Source organism: Petromyzon marinus, unplaced genomic scaffold (assembly GCF_048934315.1).
Source record: "Petromyzon marinus isolate PM22_M1 ecotype Great Lakes invasive population unplaced genomic scaffold, UKy_Petmar_22M1.pri1.0 PM_G_Scaffold_70, whole genome shotgun sequence".
NCBI classification, from domain to species: Eukaryota; Metazoa; Chordata; class Hyperoartia; order Petromyzontiformes; family Petromyzontidae; genus Petromyzon; species Petromyzon marinus.
In genome coordinates this window covers 980,937-999,896 of record NW_027423025.1, presented here as the reverse complement: position 1 = coordinate 999,896, position 18,960 = coordinate 980,937, and the positions used below count along the sequence as shown (strand labels likewise).

Below are 18,960 nucleotides of genomic sequence, written 5' to 3'. Positions count from 1 at the left end.
TGTTTCCCTTCAACGTGACTTTACCGAAAGAGCTAAGAATATCCACTCACGGTGTTTTCAACAGCCTGGTTGGGCACTGGACAGTGCCGGATTAAGCTCGTGCAGGTCCTGTGGCATGTATTATAAAGGTGCCCAAAATAAAATAAAAAAAACACAATTATTAAAACGCGAAGTTTACACATCTACCGGGTCTCGACTTGACTTTGTATTGTCTCGGAGGAAGTCCACCCACACCTACACTTCCACAAACTGCTGGGAGTTGCCTCGCTCTGCCTCACAGTCAGAATTCTCCTCCTGCTTCACGTTGCCTCCGTCGATGTGAAGGTCCCATTTTGGAGTTGAATCTTCATCTTCACATTTCACCTTCACTTCTTCCCTCTTCACTTCTTCCCTCTTCACCATCACTTCTTCATATTTCACCATCACTTCTTCCCTCTTCACCATCACTTCTTCCCTCTTCACCATCACCTCTTCATATTTCACCCCGATAACTTTAAAAGTGTCCAAGCTGGGATTTTCTTCAGGTTCGTGTTTCATGAGGGATGGGCTCATGGTGGCACTTTGACTTTCACGAGATGATTTCAGACTCCACTCCTTGTGGATCTTCTGATGCTTCTGTGTTCTCTGGTGTACTTGAAGATGTTGCTGTGCAAACGCCTTCCCACACAGAGTGCACTTGAAGGGTTTCTCTCCCGTGTGTGTCCTCTGGTGTATTACAAGAGCAAATGAACGTGCAAACGCCTTCCCACACACAGTGCACTTGAAGGGTTTCTCTCCCGTGTGTGTTCTCTGGTGTATTACAAGAGCAGATGAATGTGCAAACGCCTTCCCACACACACTGCACCTGAAGGGTTTCTCTCCTGTGTGTGTTCTCTGGTGTTTTTTAAGAGTAGATAAATCTGAAAATGCCTTCGCACACACACTGCACTTGAAGGGTTTCTCTCCTGTGTGTTCTCTGGTGGTTCTGAAAAACTGATGGCCATGCAAATGCCTTGTTACACACAGTACATTTGAAGGGTTTCTCTCCTGTGTGAGTTCTCTGGTGCCGTGTCAAATCTCCAGTCCGATCCGTGCTGTATGCACACCGGTCGCATTGGAGCCTTGTCCTACCGAGCTGCGCTGAGTGCATTTGCTCCATCAGACCAATTCTGCGGAGGAAGCGTCAGAGGAAGTGTCAGCTGCAGACAGAAAAAAATAATATCCACACCATCTACACGTCAGTATCGAGGCACAGAGGAATGCATATATAGTCACATGTGACTTACACGCCTATATTCATGATGTAGTAAAAACTTTCCCAAATTCATCACAGGGCTGTTATGGCACACAATGAGAGGGCAAATGGTTATAAACATGCCTGGAAGCCCTCGTATCTTCAAAATTAATGTTCACCCAAAACTCCGAGCACACAATTTCGGCTGTCAGGCTACAAAAGGAATATTTATGAGTGCTAAATTCAGCTGACATAGCAAAGGGTGTTAAAAACAATGCTATCTGTGTTAATTCATAAATTAATTCATAAATTAATGTTCAATCGCAACTTAGAGGTGTGAATCCAGGCTCAGATCTCCTTAAATGCTGGGATGAACAGTTCCGACTTCAGCTGCATGTGTGTGCTGTGTTCACATCCTGTTTCCATTCATATAAAGAGTTCCAGAGGAAAACAAAAGTAAACTATTGTTATGATATAACCTCCGTGTTCAACAGAGTTAATAGACGTTACTGCAAACACAAACTGTACACTGTCACTGGGTAAACAGGCGGTGGCGTGTCTAGAATCACGCCTGGCCACCTTCATCTGCTTGGCATGAATGCTTCCTCACTTCACCAAGTAATTAATTGAGGATCAACGAACATAACCGAGGCTAACTGGAGTTTGCGTGTCTCTCTCCGTGGTGAGATGTTAACTACCTCACCTGGTATACAGGAAGTCGTGGGTTCGATCCCGACCCTGACGCCTGCTGTATATTTGGAGTTTACGCGTCTCTCCGCTGAGTGTCTTTGACCGATAGACATTGACACACGTATTCTTGTTGATTTCAGTAAAGTTACGTAGATAGAAAATAACAATAACAGATAATACAATTACATTAAATAAAGACCACTTGTGTTGCGATCAAAACGTGAGTTTTTTTGCTTTATTTACAATTTATTTTTATTTTATTTTTTATTTTCTATCTACGTGACTTTACCGAAAGAACCAAAAATATTAATTCCTGCAGTCACCAAAGTTTTAAGTCAAAACATTCACACACGTTGACAAAGCCTCACCTTGTGTTGTTGTGGGCAGGTCGCTTCTGATAACAAGAGCGATATAGCAGCTCAAGCGGGCTTGGCCTGCTAACAAAAGAACTAAAATAAAAACTGCGTGAATATTTACAATAAAACAAAGTTACAAAGTGGCGAGCCGGGTGAAGACAAATAAAACTTAAGCGAGAAAATTAAAGTGAATGCAAATCAGGCGAGGGCAGGAGGCAAGGCCCCACGTGGCTAGGCCCCGCGTTGTAAAGATCCAACCTGGACATCGATTCCCATGCTCGCTGCTACTCAACTGACATCCCTACGAGAGAGAGCGAGGCTCTACCTTGGTAAACAACAACAACCACCACAACCACCACCACCACAACGATGAGAATTTCTCACCTCGGATTTCAGTGCAAGCGCGCTCACGGCAGCTTCCTGTTACCTCGCGACAGCAGGAAGTAGTATGACATCCCTTCCCTCCTACGAGCGGCTCTCCAACTGAATAAATTATAATCTTAGTTTTTTCGGTAAAGTCACGTTGAAGAGAAACAACAAAATAATAAAATATATATAAAACAATAAAAATTCTCACGACGTTTCGACCATAACTCAAACGGTCATCTTCAGGTGTGTTGGTTTGCATAAATTTATTTTTAAACGGCACATTTATTTATTTATAAAAACGTTAGCGTCACGCGCAGCGATTTGGCAGTTTACCCAGGACTAGTCCATCTATATTTTGAAAAGAGGAGGGGGGAGACGAAATTTTTTTTTATAATGTATGCTGTCTGAAAGCCAATGTAAGCGTGAACAATCAATTAAGAACTGAAATGGTTTATCAAATCTTTCCAATGATTGCTAAGATAGAATCCATCTTCTCGGTTGAAATTGTCTCTGTGCTTGTATATGTGGATAGCCTCATGAACGAATCTCTCATGGAAGCCAGATGGCTTACAAAAAACCTCTGTCTTGGAAAAGTCAATGGCATGTGAGCCTACTGAATTAGAACAATGATTTGCTACGGCCGAGGTGTTGGTCCTACCGTGTTTAAGGTCTGCTTTGTGTTCACGAATGCGGTCCGAGACATGGTGTTTGGTTTCTCCAATGTAACTACTACCACAGAGGCAACTTAGTTTGTAGACACCAGGGTATTGTATGTCCGGAATCACATCTTTTACAGACGGAACCAGATCACGGATTTTATGTAATGTGTTGAAACGGACCTGGATCTTGTGTTTATTCAAGATTTTGGAGATCTTTTTTGTGATCCCAGCAATGTAGGGTAAAGTGATGGTTTTGAAAGGCTCCTCAAGAGGGTTCTTCTTCATGGTTTGAGTGATAGCTTTGCGGATTGTATAGTCGGAGTAACCATTAGCCCTAAGAGCTTGGTGTACGTGCTTGAGTTCACTGCTTATGTGTTCCTGGTCGGATATGCATTGGGCTCTATGATAGAGAGTCTTGATGAGAGAATTCTTCTGTGATGGATGGTGGTGGGAATCCGGTTTCAGATAAGCATCCGTATGGGTAGCTTTCCTGTAGACAGAGTGGCTCATTGAACCATCAGGTCTCTTTTTAATTAGGACATCCAAAAAAGGTATCTTGGATGTCCTAATTAAAAAGAGACCTGATGGTTCAATGAGCCACTCTGTTTACAGGAAAGCTACCCATACGGATGCTTATCTGAAATCGGATTCCCACCACCATCCATCACAGAAGAATTCTCTCATCAAGACTCTGTATCATAGAGCCCAATGCATATCCGACCAGGAACACATAAGCAGTGAACTCAAGCCGTACACCAAGCTCTTAGGGCTAATGGTTACTCCGACTATACAATTCGCAAAGCAATCACTCAAACCATGAAGAAGAACCCTCTTGAGGAGCCTTTCAAAACCATCACTTTACCCTACATTGCTGGGATCACAAAAAAGATCTCCAAAATCTTGAATAAACACAAGATCCAGGTCCGTTTCAACACATTACATAAAATCCGTGATCTGGTTCCGTCTGTAAAAGATGTGATTCCGGACATACAATACCCTGGTGTCTACAAACTAAGTTGCCTCTGTGGTAGTAGTTACATTGGAGAAACCAAACGCCATGTCTCGGACCGCATTCGTGAACACAAAGCAGACCTTAAACACGGTAGGACCAACATCTCGGCCGTAGCAGATCATTGTTCTAATTCAGTAGGCTCACATGCCATTGACTTTTCCAAGACAGAGGTTCTTTGTAAGCCATCTGGCTTCCATGAGAGATTGGTTCATGAGGCTAACCACATATACAAGCACAGAGACAATTTCAACCGAGAAGATGGATTCTATCTTAGCAATCATTGGAAAGATTTGATAAACATTTAAGTTATTAATTGATTGTTCATGCTTACATTGGCTTTCAGACAGCATACATTATATAAAAAAAAAAAATTTCGTCTCCCCCCTCCTCTTTTCAAAATATAGATGGACTAGTCCTGGGTAAACTGCCAAATCGCTGCGCGTGACGCTAACGTTTTTATAAATAAATAAATGCGCCGTTTAAAAATTAATTTATGCAAACCAACACAACTGAAGATGACCGTTTGAGTTATGGTCGAAACGTCGTGAGAATTATTTATTGTTTTATATATATTTTATTATTTTGTTGTTTCTCTTCAACGTGACTTTACCGAAAAAACTAAGAATATGAATTACTGCAGTCACGAAAGCTTTAAATCAAAATTTGAATAAATTATGTTAACGAGGCCGGCCCACACGTCGAGGGATGGGGGCGTCGGCGCTGAACCCGTCGCAACTCGCCAGTCACTGGGCGTAGCTTTGCCCAAATAAGGATTGCCACTGGAACGATATCGGCATTGACCCAAGCGGAGGTGACGTCACGCACAAGGGCGCGGTGGACGGGGGAGGGGTGAATACCTTGGTGACATGACGTCACTAGCGAGGTACACCTCCCACTGGCGATTCACGCCGATGAGGTAATGCAGAGTGGTGACGTCACAGAGTTGGAGTTTAAGTTGATTTCGATTCATTCTCCATTGCTCCCTCCCTTGGGTGTGTGAGCTCAGCAACAACGTGGACATTATTGTGTATACACCGTGTGTGTGTACACTGTGTGTGTGTACACCATGTGTCACTGTGTGTGTCACTGTGTGTCACTGTGTGTCGCTGTGTCACTGAGTACCTAGTGTGGTGTAAACATCGCCACTAGGGAGACACAGGCGGTCGGGCGTGGTGCTGGCCACCCACCTCCTCGTGTACCGTTCCGGCCTTCATAGGTGCTCGCTAACAGCACTTGCCCCTACAGTCTGTTAAGGCTATACGGGGGATCTTTGTCTTTGTGTGTCACTGTGCCTGGCACAAGCGTCGTGGTGACGTCACCGCCACTTAGTGGCGAATGGCGGTTGTTGTTGTGTCACTGTGTGTGTACATTGTGTGTGTACACTATGTGTATACATTGTGTGTGTACACTGTGTACACTGTTTGTGTGTACACTGTGTGTGTACATTGTGTGTGTACATTGTGTGTGTACACTGTGTATAAACTGTGTGTACACTGTGTGTGTGTACACTGTGGGTGTACAATGTGTGTGTACATTGTGTGTACACTGTGTGTATACTGTGTGTACACTGTGTGTACAGTGTGTGTACACTCTGTGTGCACACACACAGTGTACACTGTGTGTGTGCGCACTGTGTGTACATTGTGTGTACACTGTGTGTGCACACTGCGTGTTTGTACACTGTGTGTATACACTGTGTGTACACTGTTTGTGTCCAAACCCCCGGCAAGGCCATCTACTTAATGACGAGAGAAAGTTCACACGAAATGTCCTTTGCAATGAAGTCTTCCAGATGTAAATTGATACAAGCTTTTAATGAAGAAATAAAATCATCTAATTCAAAACACCACACAATTCAAAGATGTTTCATTTTAAAACTTCAAAACGGAGCATGGGGTGCTTGCGTGAATGCGTCCTTCGTGTGCAAATGTTGTGACTTTCCTGGCCTGAAGGCCGTCAATGTGTTGGACCCTTATTGGTGCACAGCGTCTCAACAACAGCAGTGGGGTTTGCTTCAAGCGATAGGTACGAACATCCAGACGTCAATCAGCAAGGTGCCTTTCTAGTCTCAGTTAGACAAAATCTACGTCAACACGTATGCCAAACTACAATTCGTGTTGTAGAGAATGTACCTCCTCCTATACGTGTAACTTTCAAGTGGTATGCCTTGTAACTGATGAATGATCCGAGCGTGCTCCCTATTTCAAAGACAATGAGTTGCTCCAGAGGCAGACGCTTCGTGAAACACAAAACACCCTTTGACCTGTATCACAAGAACAACGGGTCTCACCCGAGTTCTCTGTACAGGTTACTTCCAAACACACACACACACTTTGTCCTAACATCACTTATTCAATATTTGACCCTCAGACAAAATGTTACATGTACGCGCACAATCAGACAAGTATTAATTCTAAATTATTGACGGGCATATTGACGGGCATATTAACAACATTGAATTACTGCAGCGAAATTGACTGCATCATGTTACATCGTATTAACAAGAAGTTATTTTACAAATACGCACCGTCTGCTAAACCGTGTATGTACACCATACTATTGTTGCGTCATTCAAAACGAGTAGGCCGTTGCATGCTGGCGTCTGGGTCAAAATGTATCAAATTCTAAACATTACGCTACAAAAAATAGATGAGGGCGCTTCGATGGCAACACAAGCAATCGTCATCAGGTGGGACAAGCACAGCAGCAATAAGAAACTGCTGGAGTAGGCGCCTACTACTTCAGCAGTTTCTCTTGCTGTGGTTGTCCCACCTGATGACGATTGTGCGTGTTGTGATCTAAACGCCGTGATCTGTTATGTTTCTACCCACGTGGTGACTTTACCGAAAGAACTCAAGAGTGTGGATTCCTGCAGTCACGAAAGCTTCGAATCAAGATTACCTACGAACTACACAACTGAGATGACGCATCAATCATCGCCCCCTACTGAAAGGCTCTTGTCCACATGCAGGCTGGTGCAGGGCCACCACCTTGTGCCACACAGGGGCAGCTGCTACTTGGGGATGCTCTTCGAGCGTTTCAGACGAGGTACGACACAAAACTCCGAGTTGCTGAGGCGATTAAACAAGCACCGTGTAAAAGCAATTATTATGATAACATAGTGAATGCTTGGGAGCTTATTGGCTCTTGCTCCTGGTTAGAGATCTACCAAACCCACGGGCCCACAAAGTGGTCAACTTCACATTCTTGTCATTAAAGGCATGTGACAAAGGTGCATCTATTGCAGCGACATCGTCTCTGGCTTACACATCTACCGGGTCTCCACTTGACTTTGTATTGTCTAGGAGGAAGTCCACCCACACCTCCACTTCCACAAACTGCTGGGAGTTGCCTCGCTCTGCCTCAGTCAGAATTCTCCTCCTGCTTTACGATGTGAAGGTCCCATTTTGGAGTTGAATCTTCATCTTCACATTTTACCTTCACTTCTTCCCTCTTCACCATCACCTCTTCACATTTCACCTTCACCTCTTCATATGTCACCTCGATACCTTTAAAAGTGTCCAAGCTGGGATTTTCATCCGGTTCGTGTTTCATGAGGGATGGGCTCATTGCGGCACTTTCACTTTCACAAGCTGATTTCAGACTCCACTCCTTGTGGATCTTCTATTGCAGGGGTCGGGAACCTATGGCTCGCAAGCCAGATGTGGCTCTTTTGATGATTGCATATGGCTCGCAGATAAAACAAAATATTCTCACTTGTTTTAATCCATCCATCGATTTTTCACTGCGCATGTCCTGTTCAGGGCTGCAGGAGCAATTGTCCATTATTTTAATTGGATGATACTGGCCTACGTTTGCCGTTGCTGGGTAAAACAGGTAAACGCCCCCTTTTGAATCAGTCTGAGACTGCGTCTGCTCGGTCATTAGCTCAAAGCTAACCCTTCGACGAAGAAGATGGCGAAAAGAAAAAAAGACGACGAGTATCGTACATTTCAGGACGAATGGACCGAAGAATTCGCCTTTGTGGAGAGAGCGGGTTCTGCAGTGTGTCTAATTTGCAATGACAAAATTACATCGTTGAAACGGTCGAATGTAAAGCGGCACTTCGACACGCGCCACGCTACCTTTGCATCAAAATACCCTGCGGGAGACAGCAGAAAGAAAGCGTGCCAAGAGCTTCTGAGCAGGGTGCAAGCTAGCCAGCAGCAACTCCGCGTATGGACCCGGCAAGGTGACTATAATTCGGCTAGCTTTGCTGGTTCTTTAGCAATAGTGAGGAACGGAAAACCATTCAAAGATGGCGAGTATGCTAAAACGTTCATGCTGGATGTAGCCAATGAACTTTTTGATGATCTTCCGAACAAAGACAAGATAATCAAACGGATACAAGACATGCCTCTGTCGGCAAGAACTGTTCATGATCGTACCATCGTAATGGCAAACAAAGTGGAGGAAACGCAAGTGAAGGACATAAATGCAGCGCCGTTCTTTTCTCTGGCTTTGGATGAGTCAACAGACGTGAGCCATTTGTCGCAGTTCAGCGTGATTGCAAGATATGCTGTTGGTGACACACTGCGCGAAGAAAGTCTTGCTGTTCTGCCATTAAAAGGGTCCACAAGAGGTGAGGATTTATTCAAGTCTTTCATGGAGTTTGCTCAAGAAAAAAGTCTACCTATGGATAAACTTCTCTCAGTGTGTACTGATGGTGCTCCGTGTATGGTGGGGAAAAACAAAGGATTTGTGGCGCTTCTCCGTGAACATGAAAATAGACCCATCCTAAGTTTCCATTGCATTATACACCAGGAGGCACTTTGTGCTCAGATGTGTGACAGGCAGTTTGGCGAAGTGATGTCGCTGGTCATTCGTGTGATCAACTTTATTGTTGCCCGAGCCTTAAATGATCGCCAGTTTAAAACACTGCTGGATGAAGTTGTAAATAACTATCCTGGTCTGCTTTTGCACAGCAATGTGCGTTGGTTGTCAAGAGGGAAGGTGCTTAGCCGTTTTGCGGCTTGCCTGAACGAAATCCGGACTTTCCTTGAAATGAAAGGCGTCGGGCATCCTGAGCTAGCCGACACCGAGTGGCTCCTCAAGTTTTACTATCTCGTAGATCTGACTGAACATCTGAACCAGCTCAACGTGAAAATGCAAGGCATTGGAAATACAGTGTTATCCCTTCAACAAGCTGTATTTGCTTTTGAAAACAAGCTGGAGCTTTTCATCACGGATCTTGAAACAGGTCGTTTACTACATTTTGAAAAACTGAGCCAATTTAAAGATGCATGCACAGCAAGTGAGTCCATTCAAAACCTTGATCTCCACCAGCTAGCTGGCTGCACATCCAGTCTCCTACAGTCCTTCAAAGCACGCTTTGGAGAATTTCGTGAGCACACTCGTCTTTTTAAGTTCATCACCCATCCAAACGAGTGTTCACTGAACACAGCCGACCTGAATTACATCCCTGGTGTCTCCGTCAGAGATTTTGAAGCAGAAGTGGCTGACCTGAAGGCCTCAGACATGTGGGTGAATAAGTTCAAGTCACTGAATGAAGATTTGGAAAGAATCACACGACAGAAAGCGGAGTTGGCGAGCAAGCACATGTGGACAGAAATGAAAAAACTCCAACCCGAAGACCAGCTGATTCTCAAAACTTGGAACGCGCTTCCTGTCACATACCACACACTGCAGCGTGTGAGTATTGCTGTATTGACCATGTTTGGATCTACGTATGCATGTGAGCAGTCATTCTCACATCTTAAAAACATCAAGTCCAACCTACGATCACGTTTAACGGATGAAAGCCTCAACGCTTGCATGAAGCTTAACCTCACCAAGTACCAACCCGACTACAAAGACATCAGCAAATCCATGCAGCACCAGAAGTCGCATTAATGGTGAGTGTTATAACAACATTATTTAAAAGAATAAATTCAGAGGCTTATTATACTGACATTTAGTTGAATTCACTTTTAAAATATATTATATGGCTCTCACTGAAATAAATTTCCAAATTTTTTGCTTTCATGGCTCTCTTAGTCAAAAAGGTTCCCGACCCCTGGTCTATTGCTTGTGTGTTCTCTGGTGTACTTGAAGATTTGATGAATGTGCAAATGCCTTCCCGCACACACTGCACTTGAAAGGTTTCTCTCCTGTGTGTTCTCTGGTGTGATTTAAGACCAGATGACCGTGAAAATGCCTTCACACACAGTGCACCTGAAGGGTTTCTCTCCCGTGTGTTTTCTGGTGTGTTTTTAGAGCAGATGACTGTGAAAATGCCTTCACACACACACTGCACTTGAAGGGTTTCTCTCCCGTGTGTGTTCTCTGGTGTGTTTTAAGAGCAAACGAATCTGAAAATGTCTTCCCACACACAGTGCATTTGAAGGGTTTCTCTCCCGTGTGTGTTCTCTGGTGAATTTTAAGAGCTGATGACTGTGAAAATGCCTTCCCACACACAGTGCACTTGAAGGGTTTCTCTCCCGTGTGTGTTCTCTGGTGTGTTACAAGATTACATGACTGTGTAAACGCCATCCCGCACATCGTGCACATGAAGGGTTTCTCTCCCGTGTGTGTTCTCTGGTGGTTCTGAAAAACTGATGGCCATGCAAATGCCTTGTTACACACAGTACATTTAAAGGGTTTCTCTCCCGTGTAAGTTCTCTGGTGCCGTGTCAAATTTCCAGTCATGTCCGTGCTGTATGCATGCTGGTCGCATTGTTGACTTGTCATACCGAGCTGCGCTGAGTGCCTTTGCTCCATCAGACCAATTCTGCAGAGGAAGCGTCAGCTGCAGACATAAAAAATAATATCCACACCATCTACATGTCAGGCACAGAGGAATGCACACGTGACTTACACGTCTATACTTATTAATATATTCATGATGTAATGAAAAGTTTCTCAAATTCATCAGATTTGATGAACGTGCAAATGCCTTCACGCACACACTGCAACTTGAAGGGTTTATCTCCCGTGTGTGTTCTCTGGTGTACTTTAAGATGTGGTGACTGTGCAAACGCCTTCACGTACAGAGTGCACCTGAAGGGTTTCTCTCCACGGGCTATGGCACACAATGAGAGGGAAAATGTCATTAATATGCCTGGAAGCCTTCATATCTTCAAGATGAATGTTAACCCAAAACTCTAAGCACACAATTTCGGCTGTCTGACTACAAAAGGAATATTTATGAAAACTAAATTCAGCTGACATAGCAAAGGGTTTTGAAAACAATACTATTTGTGTTTTGCAGAAATGCATGAATTAATGTTCAATCGCAACTCAGGTGTGAGTCCAGGCTCAGATGTTCTTGAATGCTGGGGATGAACAGTTCTGACTTCAGCTGCATGTGTGTGCTGTGTTCACATCCTGTTTCCATTCTTACAAAGAGTTCCAGAGGAAAACAAAACTAAACTATTGCTTTGATATAACCTCCGTGTTCAACCTAGTTAAGAGACTTTACTGCAAACACAAACTTGACACTGTCACACACTGCCATGAGTAAACAGGTGGTGGTGTGACCAGCACCATGCCTGGCCACCTTCATCTGCTCAGCATTAATTCTACCTCACTCCACCAAGTAATGAATCGAGGATCAATCAACATAGCCGAGGCTATCCGTGTCTCTGTCTCTCTCTCCCCGTGGTGAAGGTGTTCCCTTCCACACATTCAGAGTCAACAGCGGCACGCGCTTAGCGTCTTTGACCGATAGATACATTGACACAATTATTGTTGGTTCTTTCAGTAAAGTCACGTAGATAGAAAATAAAAATAACAGATTAAATTTAATAAGATAAAGACCACTTGTGTTGCGATCGAAACGTCGTGGGTTTTTTGCTTCATTTTTATTTTTTTTATTTTTCATTAAATTTATTATCTTTTATTTTATTTTCTGTCTACGTGACTTTACCGAAAGAATCAAGAATATTAATTCCTGCAGTCACCAAAGTTTTAAGTCAAAACATTCACACACGTTGACAAAGACTCACCTTGTGTTGTTGTGGGCAGGTCGCTTCTGATAACAAGAGCGGTATAGCAGCTCAAGCGGGCTTGGCCTGGTAACAAAAGAAAAAAAACTGCGTGAATATTGACAATAAAACAAAGTTACAAAGTGGCGAGCCGGGTGAAGACAAATTAAACTTAAGCGAGATAATTAAAGTGAATGCAATCAGGCGAGGGCAGGAGGCAAGGCCTCGCGTGGCTAGGCCCCGCGTTGTAAAGTTCCAACCTGGACGTCGATTCCAATGCTCGCTGCTACTCAACTGACATCCCTACGAGAGAGAGGCTCTACCTTGGTAAACAACAACAACAACAACCACCACGACCACCACCACCACAACGATGAGAATTTCTCACCTCGGATTTCAGTGCAAGCGCGCACACGGCAGCTTCCTGTTACCTCGCGACAGCAGGAAGTAGTATGACGTCACTTCCCTCCCACCAACGGCTCTTTAACTGAATAAATTATGTTAATGACGCCGGCCCATATGTCGAGGGATGGGGGCGTGGGCGCTGAACCCGTCGAAATAAACTTGCGACGGCTTTAACGGACACATTATGTTAATGAGCCAACAGTCACTGGGCGTAGCTTTGCCCAAATAAGGATTGCCACTGGACCGATATCGGCAGACCCAAGGGGAGGTGACGTCACGCTCAAGAGCGCGGGGGACGGCGGAGGGGTGAATACCTTACGTCAGTAGCGAGGTACACCTCCCCCTGGCGTTTCACGCCGATGAGGTATTGCAGAGTGGTGACGTCACAGAGTTGGAGATTAAGTTGATTTAGATTCATTTTCCATTGCTCCTTCCCTTGGGTGTGTGAGCTCAGCTACAACAACGTGGACATTATTGAGTAACACTGTGTGTGTGTACACTGTGTGTATGTACACTATGTCACTGTGTGTCGCTGTGTGTCACTGTGTGTGTCACTGTGTGTGTGTACACTGTGTATATATATACACTGTGTTCCCTGTGTGTGTACACTGTGTGTATACTGTATGTATAGTGTGTGTGTACACTGTGTGTGTACAATGTGTACATTGTGTGTGTACACTGTATGTACACTGTGTGTACAGTGTGTATACACTGTGTGTGTACAGTGTGTATACACTGTGTGTGTACACTGTGTGTGCACACTGTGTGTACACTGTATGTACACACACACAGTGTACACTGTGTGTACACTGTGTGTGTGTACAGTTTGTGTCCGCATTGAACCGAACCCCCGGCAAGGCCATCTACTTAATGACGAGAGAAAATTCACGCGAAATGTCCTTTTCAATGAAGTCTTCCAGATGAAAATTGATACAAGCTTTTAATGAAGAAATAAAATCTAATTCAAAACACAACACAATTCAAAGATGTTTCATTTTAAAACTTCAAAACGGAGCAAGGGGTGCTTGTGTGAATTCGTCCTTCGTGTGGAAATGTTGTGACTTTCCTGGCATGAAGGCCGTCAATGTGTTGGACCCTTATTGGTGCACAGCGTCTCAACAACAGCAGTGGGGTTTGCTTCAACCGATAGGTAACGAACATCCAGACGTCAATCAGCAGGGTGCATTTATAGTCCCAGTTAGACAAAATCTACATCAACACGTAAGACAAAACTACAATTCGTGTTGTAGAGAATGTACCTCCTCCTACACGTGTAACTTTCAAGTGGTATGCCTTGTAACTGATGAATGATCCGAGCGTGCTACCTATTTCAAAGACAATGAGTTGCTCCAGATGCTTCGTGGAACACAAAAACACCGTTTGACCTGTATCACAAGAACAACGGGTCCCACCTGAGTTCTCTGTACAGGTTACTTTCAAACACACACACACACTTTGTCCTAACATCACTTATTCAATGTTTGACCCTTACAGATCAAATGTTACAAGTATGCACAAAACCAGACAAGTATACATTCTAAATTATTGACAGGCATATTTACAAAATTGGATTACTGCAGTGAAATATACTGCATCACGTTACATCGTATTAACAAACTTTTAAAAAAATGCAGTCTGCTTCACAGTGTATGTAAAACATACTATTGTGTCATTCAAAACGAGTAGGCCATTGCATGCTGGCGTCTGAGTGAAAGTGTAGCAAATTCTAAACATTACCTACAAACTACACAACTGAGATGACGCATCAATCATCGCCCCCTACTGAAAGGCTCTTGTCCACATGCAGGCTGGTGCAGGGCCACCACCTTGTGCCACACAGGGGCAGCTGCTACTTGGGGATGCTCTTCGAGTGCTTCAGACGAGGTACAAAACTCCGAGGTGCTGAGGCAGTTAAGCAAGCACCGTGTAAATGCAATTATTATGATAACATAGTGAATGCTTGGGGGCTTATTGTCTCTCACTCCTGGTGAGAGATTGACCCAACCCACAGGTCCACAAAGACTGGCCGCTCTTACTCTGCAGGATGAACCTAGGAGCAGAGTGTTCAACTTCACATTCTTGTCATTAAAGGCCTGTGACAAAGGTGCATCTATTGTAGCGACATTGTCTCTGGCTTACACATCTACCGGGTCTCCACTTGACTTTGTATTGTCTCGGAGGAAGTCCACCCACACCTCCACTTCCACAAACTGCTGGGAGTTGCCTTGCTCTGCCTCACAGTCAGAATTCTCCTCCTGCTTCACGTTGCCTCCATCGATGTGAAGGTCCCATTTTAGAGTTTCATCTTCACATTTCACCTTCACTTCTTCACTCTTCACCATCACCTCTTCCCTCTTCACCATCACTTCTTCCCTCTTCACCTTCACTTCTTCCCTCTTCACCATCACCTCTTCATATTTCACCTCGATACCTTTAAAAGTGTCCAAGCTGGGATTTTCTTCCGGGTCTTGTTTCAAGAGGGATGGGCTTATTGCGGCACTTTGACTTTCACAAGCTGATTTCAGACTCCACTCCTTGTGGATCTTCTGATGCTTCTGTGTTTTCCGGTGTTCTATAAGATGTGGTTGCTGTGCAAACGCCTTCCCGCACGGAGTGCACCTGAAGGGTTTCTCTCCCGTGTGTGTTCTCTGGTGTATTACAAGAGTAGATGAAAGTGTAAACGCCTTCCCACACAGAGTACACTTGAAGGGTTTCTCTCCCGTGTGTGTTCTCTGGTGTGTTACAAGATTACATGACTGTGTAAACGCCATCCTGCACATCGTGCACCTGAAGGGTTTCTCTCCCGTGTGTGTTCTCTGGTGTTTTACAAGATCAGATGACTGTGCAAATGCCTTCACGCACAGACTGCACTTGAAGGGTTTCTCTCCCGTGTGTGTTCTCTGGTGTGTTTTAAGAACAAATGAACCTGAAAATGTCTTCCCACAAACACTGCACTTGAAGGGTTTCTCTCCCGTGTGTGTTCTCTGGTGTATTACAAGATTATATGACTGTGTAAACGCCACCCCGCACATCGTGCACCTGAAGGGTTTCTCTCCCGTGTGTGTTCTCTGGTGTTTTTTAAGAGTCGATGAATCTGAAAATGCCTTCTCACACACAGTGCACTTGAAGGGTTTCTCTCCTGTGCGAGTTCTCTGGTGCTGTGTCAAATTTCCAGTCCGATCCGTGCCGTATGCACGCTGGTCGCATTGTCGACTTGTCGTACCGAGCTGCTGTGCTGACTGCCTTTGCTCCATCAGACCAGCGTCAGCTGCAGACAGAAAATAAGAATATCCACACCATCGACACATCAGTATCGAGCCATGGAGGAATTAATATATACAGTCACACGTGACTTACACGTCTATATTCATTCATATATTCATGACTAGCTGCACTACCCGGCTTCGCCCGGGACTTGGATCCCCACGTCCGGCCGCCTTTGTCTCCCCAGTGGCGATGTTCACACCACAACAGTTACTCGTTTAAGGCTGAGTCGACCTAGGGGAGGCCCAGAAGCGGTTGAATTAATCATCACCGGTGGTGGCCGTGAACGGGAATCAAACTCGGGTTGCCGGGTTCGTAGCGTAGCGTAGCGCTAACCGATACACTACAATGCATTACGCTTCTACACACACACAGACACACAGACACACACAGACAGACACACACACACAGACACACACACAGACACACACACAGACACACACACAGACACACACACACAGATACACACACACAAACACACACACAGACACACACACACAGACAACGCTAACCGCTACACTACAATGCGTTACGCTTCCACGTGCGCGGGTCACGTGACAGATTTGACATCACAGCTCACTTGCCGTGCAAAAAATCTATACATTATTGAGCTCCCCACCCCCCCCCAACAAAAACACAAAAGTGTATTTGTATAATGTTTGTATGGTGTACAGTCTGGAAAGTACCCACATGGCAAGTTTCCAGTTTGTTGCATGTCGGGAAGTACGCTAAACATTTTGAACAGACAACACACACAATCACAACTTTGCCTTTTATATATATTTGGAGATGCAGTGAAAAACTTTCCCAAAATTCATCACGCGGTTTCAGTATTTTTGATTTTCAGTTTGATTTATTTTGGTTATAGTCCCGTGAGCCATTCGGCTCTTGAATCGGGTGCAACCACAACAAGCAAAAAAACAAAAACACGACCAAGAAAATCATCTTACAGTGACTACGTGTGACTGTGCAAACAGCACTGTCATGGCACGCAATGAGAGGGCAAATGTCATAAATATTCCTGTAAGCACTCGCATCTTCAACATTAATGTTGCCATAGAAACGTTGTGGGGTTTTTTGCTTCATTTAAAAAAGAAAAATTATTATGTTATTTTTATTTTATTTTCTATCTACGTGACTTTACCGAAAGAACCAAGAATATTAATTCCTGCAGTCACCAAAGTTTTAAGTCAAAACATTCACACACGTTGACAAAGCCTCACCTTGTTTTGTTGTGGGCAGGTCGCTTCTGATAACAAGAGCGGTATAGCAGCTCAAGCGGGCTTGGCCTGCTAACAAAAGAAAATAAAAACTGCGTGAATATTTACAATAAAACAAAGTTACAAAGTGGCGAGCCGGGTGAAGACAAATTAAACTTAAGAGAGATAATTAAAGTGAATGCAATCAGGCGAGGGTAGGAGGCAAGGCCCCGCGTGGCTAGGCCCCGCGTTGTAAAGTTCCAACCTGGACATCGATTCCCATGCTCGCTGCTACTCAACTGACATCCCTGAGAGAGAGAGGCTCTACCTTGGTAAACAACAACAACAACCACCACCACAATCGCAATGAGAATTTCTCACCTTGGACTTCAGTGCAGGAAGTCACGCAGCAGCAGGTGATGTGACGTCACTTCCGGGGCACGAGATACGCTCCTCCCACAATGAGCGGCTCCATAAATAAATAAATTAGAGAATGAAATAATTATGATAATGCTGCCGTCCGTTACGTCGTGAGTGCTGAACCCGTCGCAATAAACTCGCGACGGCTTTAACGAACACATTATGTTAATGAGTTGCCGTCACTGGGCGTAGCTTTGCCCAAATAAGGATTAGCACTGGAACGATATCGTCAGTGACCCAAGCGGAGGTGACGTCACGTGCAAGAGTGCGGTGGAATACCTTGGTGACATTACGTCACTAGCGAGGTACACCTCCCCCTGGCGTTTCACGCCGATGAAGTAATGCTGAGTGGTGACGTCACAGAGCGGGATTGGAGTTTAAGTTGATTTAGATTCATTTTCATTGCTCCCTCGCTTGGATGCGTGGGCTCAGCTACAACAACGTGGACATTATTGTGTATACACTGTGTGTGTGTACACTGTGTGTATACTGTGTGTGTGTGTACACTGTGTGTGTGTACACAATGTGTGTGTGTGTACACTGTGTGTATACTGTGTGTGTGTACACAATGTGTGTGTGTGTACACTGTGTGTATACACTGTGTGTGTACAGTGTGTGTGCGTACACACTGTGTGTGTGTATATACTGTGTGTATACACTGTGTGTGTGTATATACTGTGTGTGTACACTGTGTGTGTGTACACTGTGTGTGTGTGCACACTGTGTGTGTGTGTACACTGTGTGAGTGTACACTGTGTGTGTGTACACTGTGTGTACACTGTGTGTGTGTGTGTGTACACTGTGTATACACTGTCTGTGTACACTGTGTGTGTACTCTGTGTGTACACTGTGTGTGTGTACACTGTGTGTGTACACTGTGTGTGTACACTGTGTGTGTGTACACTGTGTGTTTGTACACTGTGTGTTTGTACACTGTGCGTGTGTCTACACTGTGTGTATACACTGTGTGTGTGTACACTCTGTGTGTGTACACTGTGTGTGTGTATACACTGTGTGTGTACACTCTGTGTGTGTACACTGTGTGTGTATATACACTGTGTGTGTACACTGTGTGTGTGTGTGTACACTGTGTATGTGTACACTGTGTGTGTACACTGTGTGTGTGTACACTGTCTGTGTGTGTGTACACTGTGTGTGTACACTGTGTGTGTATATACACTGTGTGTGTACACTGTGTGTGTGTGTACACTGTGTATGTGTACACTGTGTGTGTACACTGTGTGTGTGTACACTGTCTGTGTGTGTGTACACTGTGTGTGTGTACACTGTGTGTATACACTGTGTGTGTGTGTACACTGTGTGTGTGTACACTGTGTGTGTGTGTACACTGTGTGTGTGTACACTGTGTGTATACACTGTGTGTGTACAGTGTGTGTGTACACTGTGTGTGTACACTCTGTGTATACACTGTGTGTATACGCACTGTG

General features: G+C 44.5%; 1 protein-coding gene across 1 annotated transcript; it reads right to left on the bottom strand.

The window, feature by feature from the left end:
- Nucleotides 1–13,555: 13,555 nt before the first annotated feature.
- Nucleotides 13,556–17,395, bottom strand: LOC142920248 (uncharacterized). Its single transcript, XM_076062757.1, has 3 exons — nt 17,358–17,395; nt 17,117–17,185; nt 13,556–15,897 (listed from the first exon to the last, which is right to left on the bottom strand). The coding sequence occupies exon 3, from the start codon at nt 15,881–15,883 to the stop codon at nt 14,765–14,767; it is 1,119 nt and encodes a 372-aa protein (XP_075918872.1). The 5' UTR covers nt 15,884–15,897; nt 17,117–17,185; nt 17,358–17,395; the 3' UTR covers nt 13,556–14,764.
- Nucleotides 17,396–18,960: the final 1,565 nt, after the last annotated feature.

Bases quoted from the DNA above. Each gene is read 5' to 3' on its own strand.
- LOC142920248 (XM_076062757.1), bottom strand. From the start codon at position 15,883: ATGGAGCAAAGGCAGTCAGCACAGCAGCTCGGTACGACAAGTCGACAA.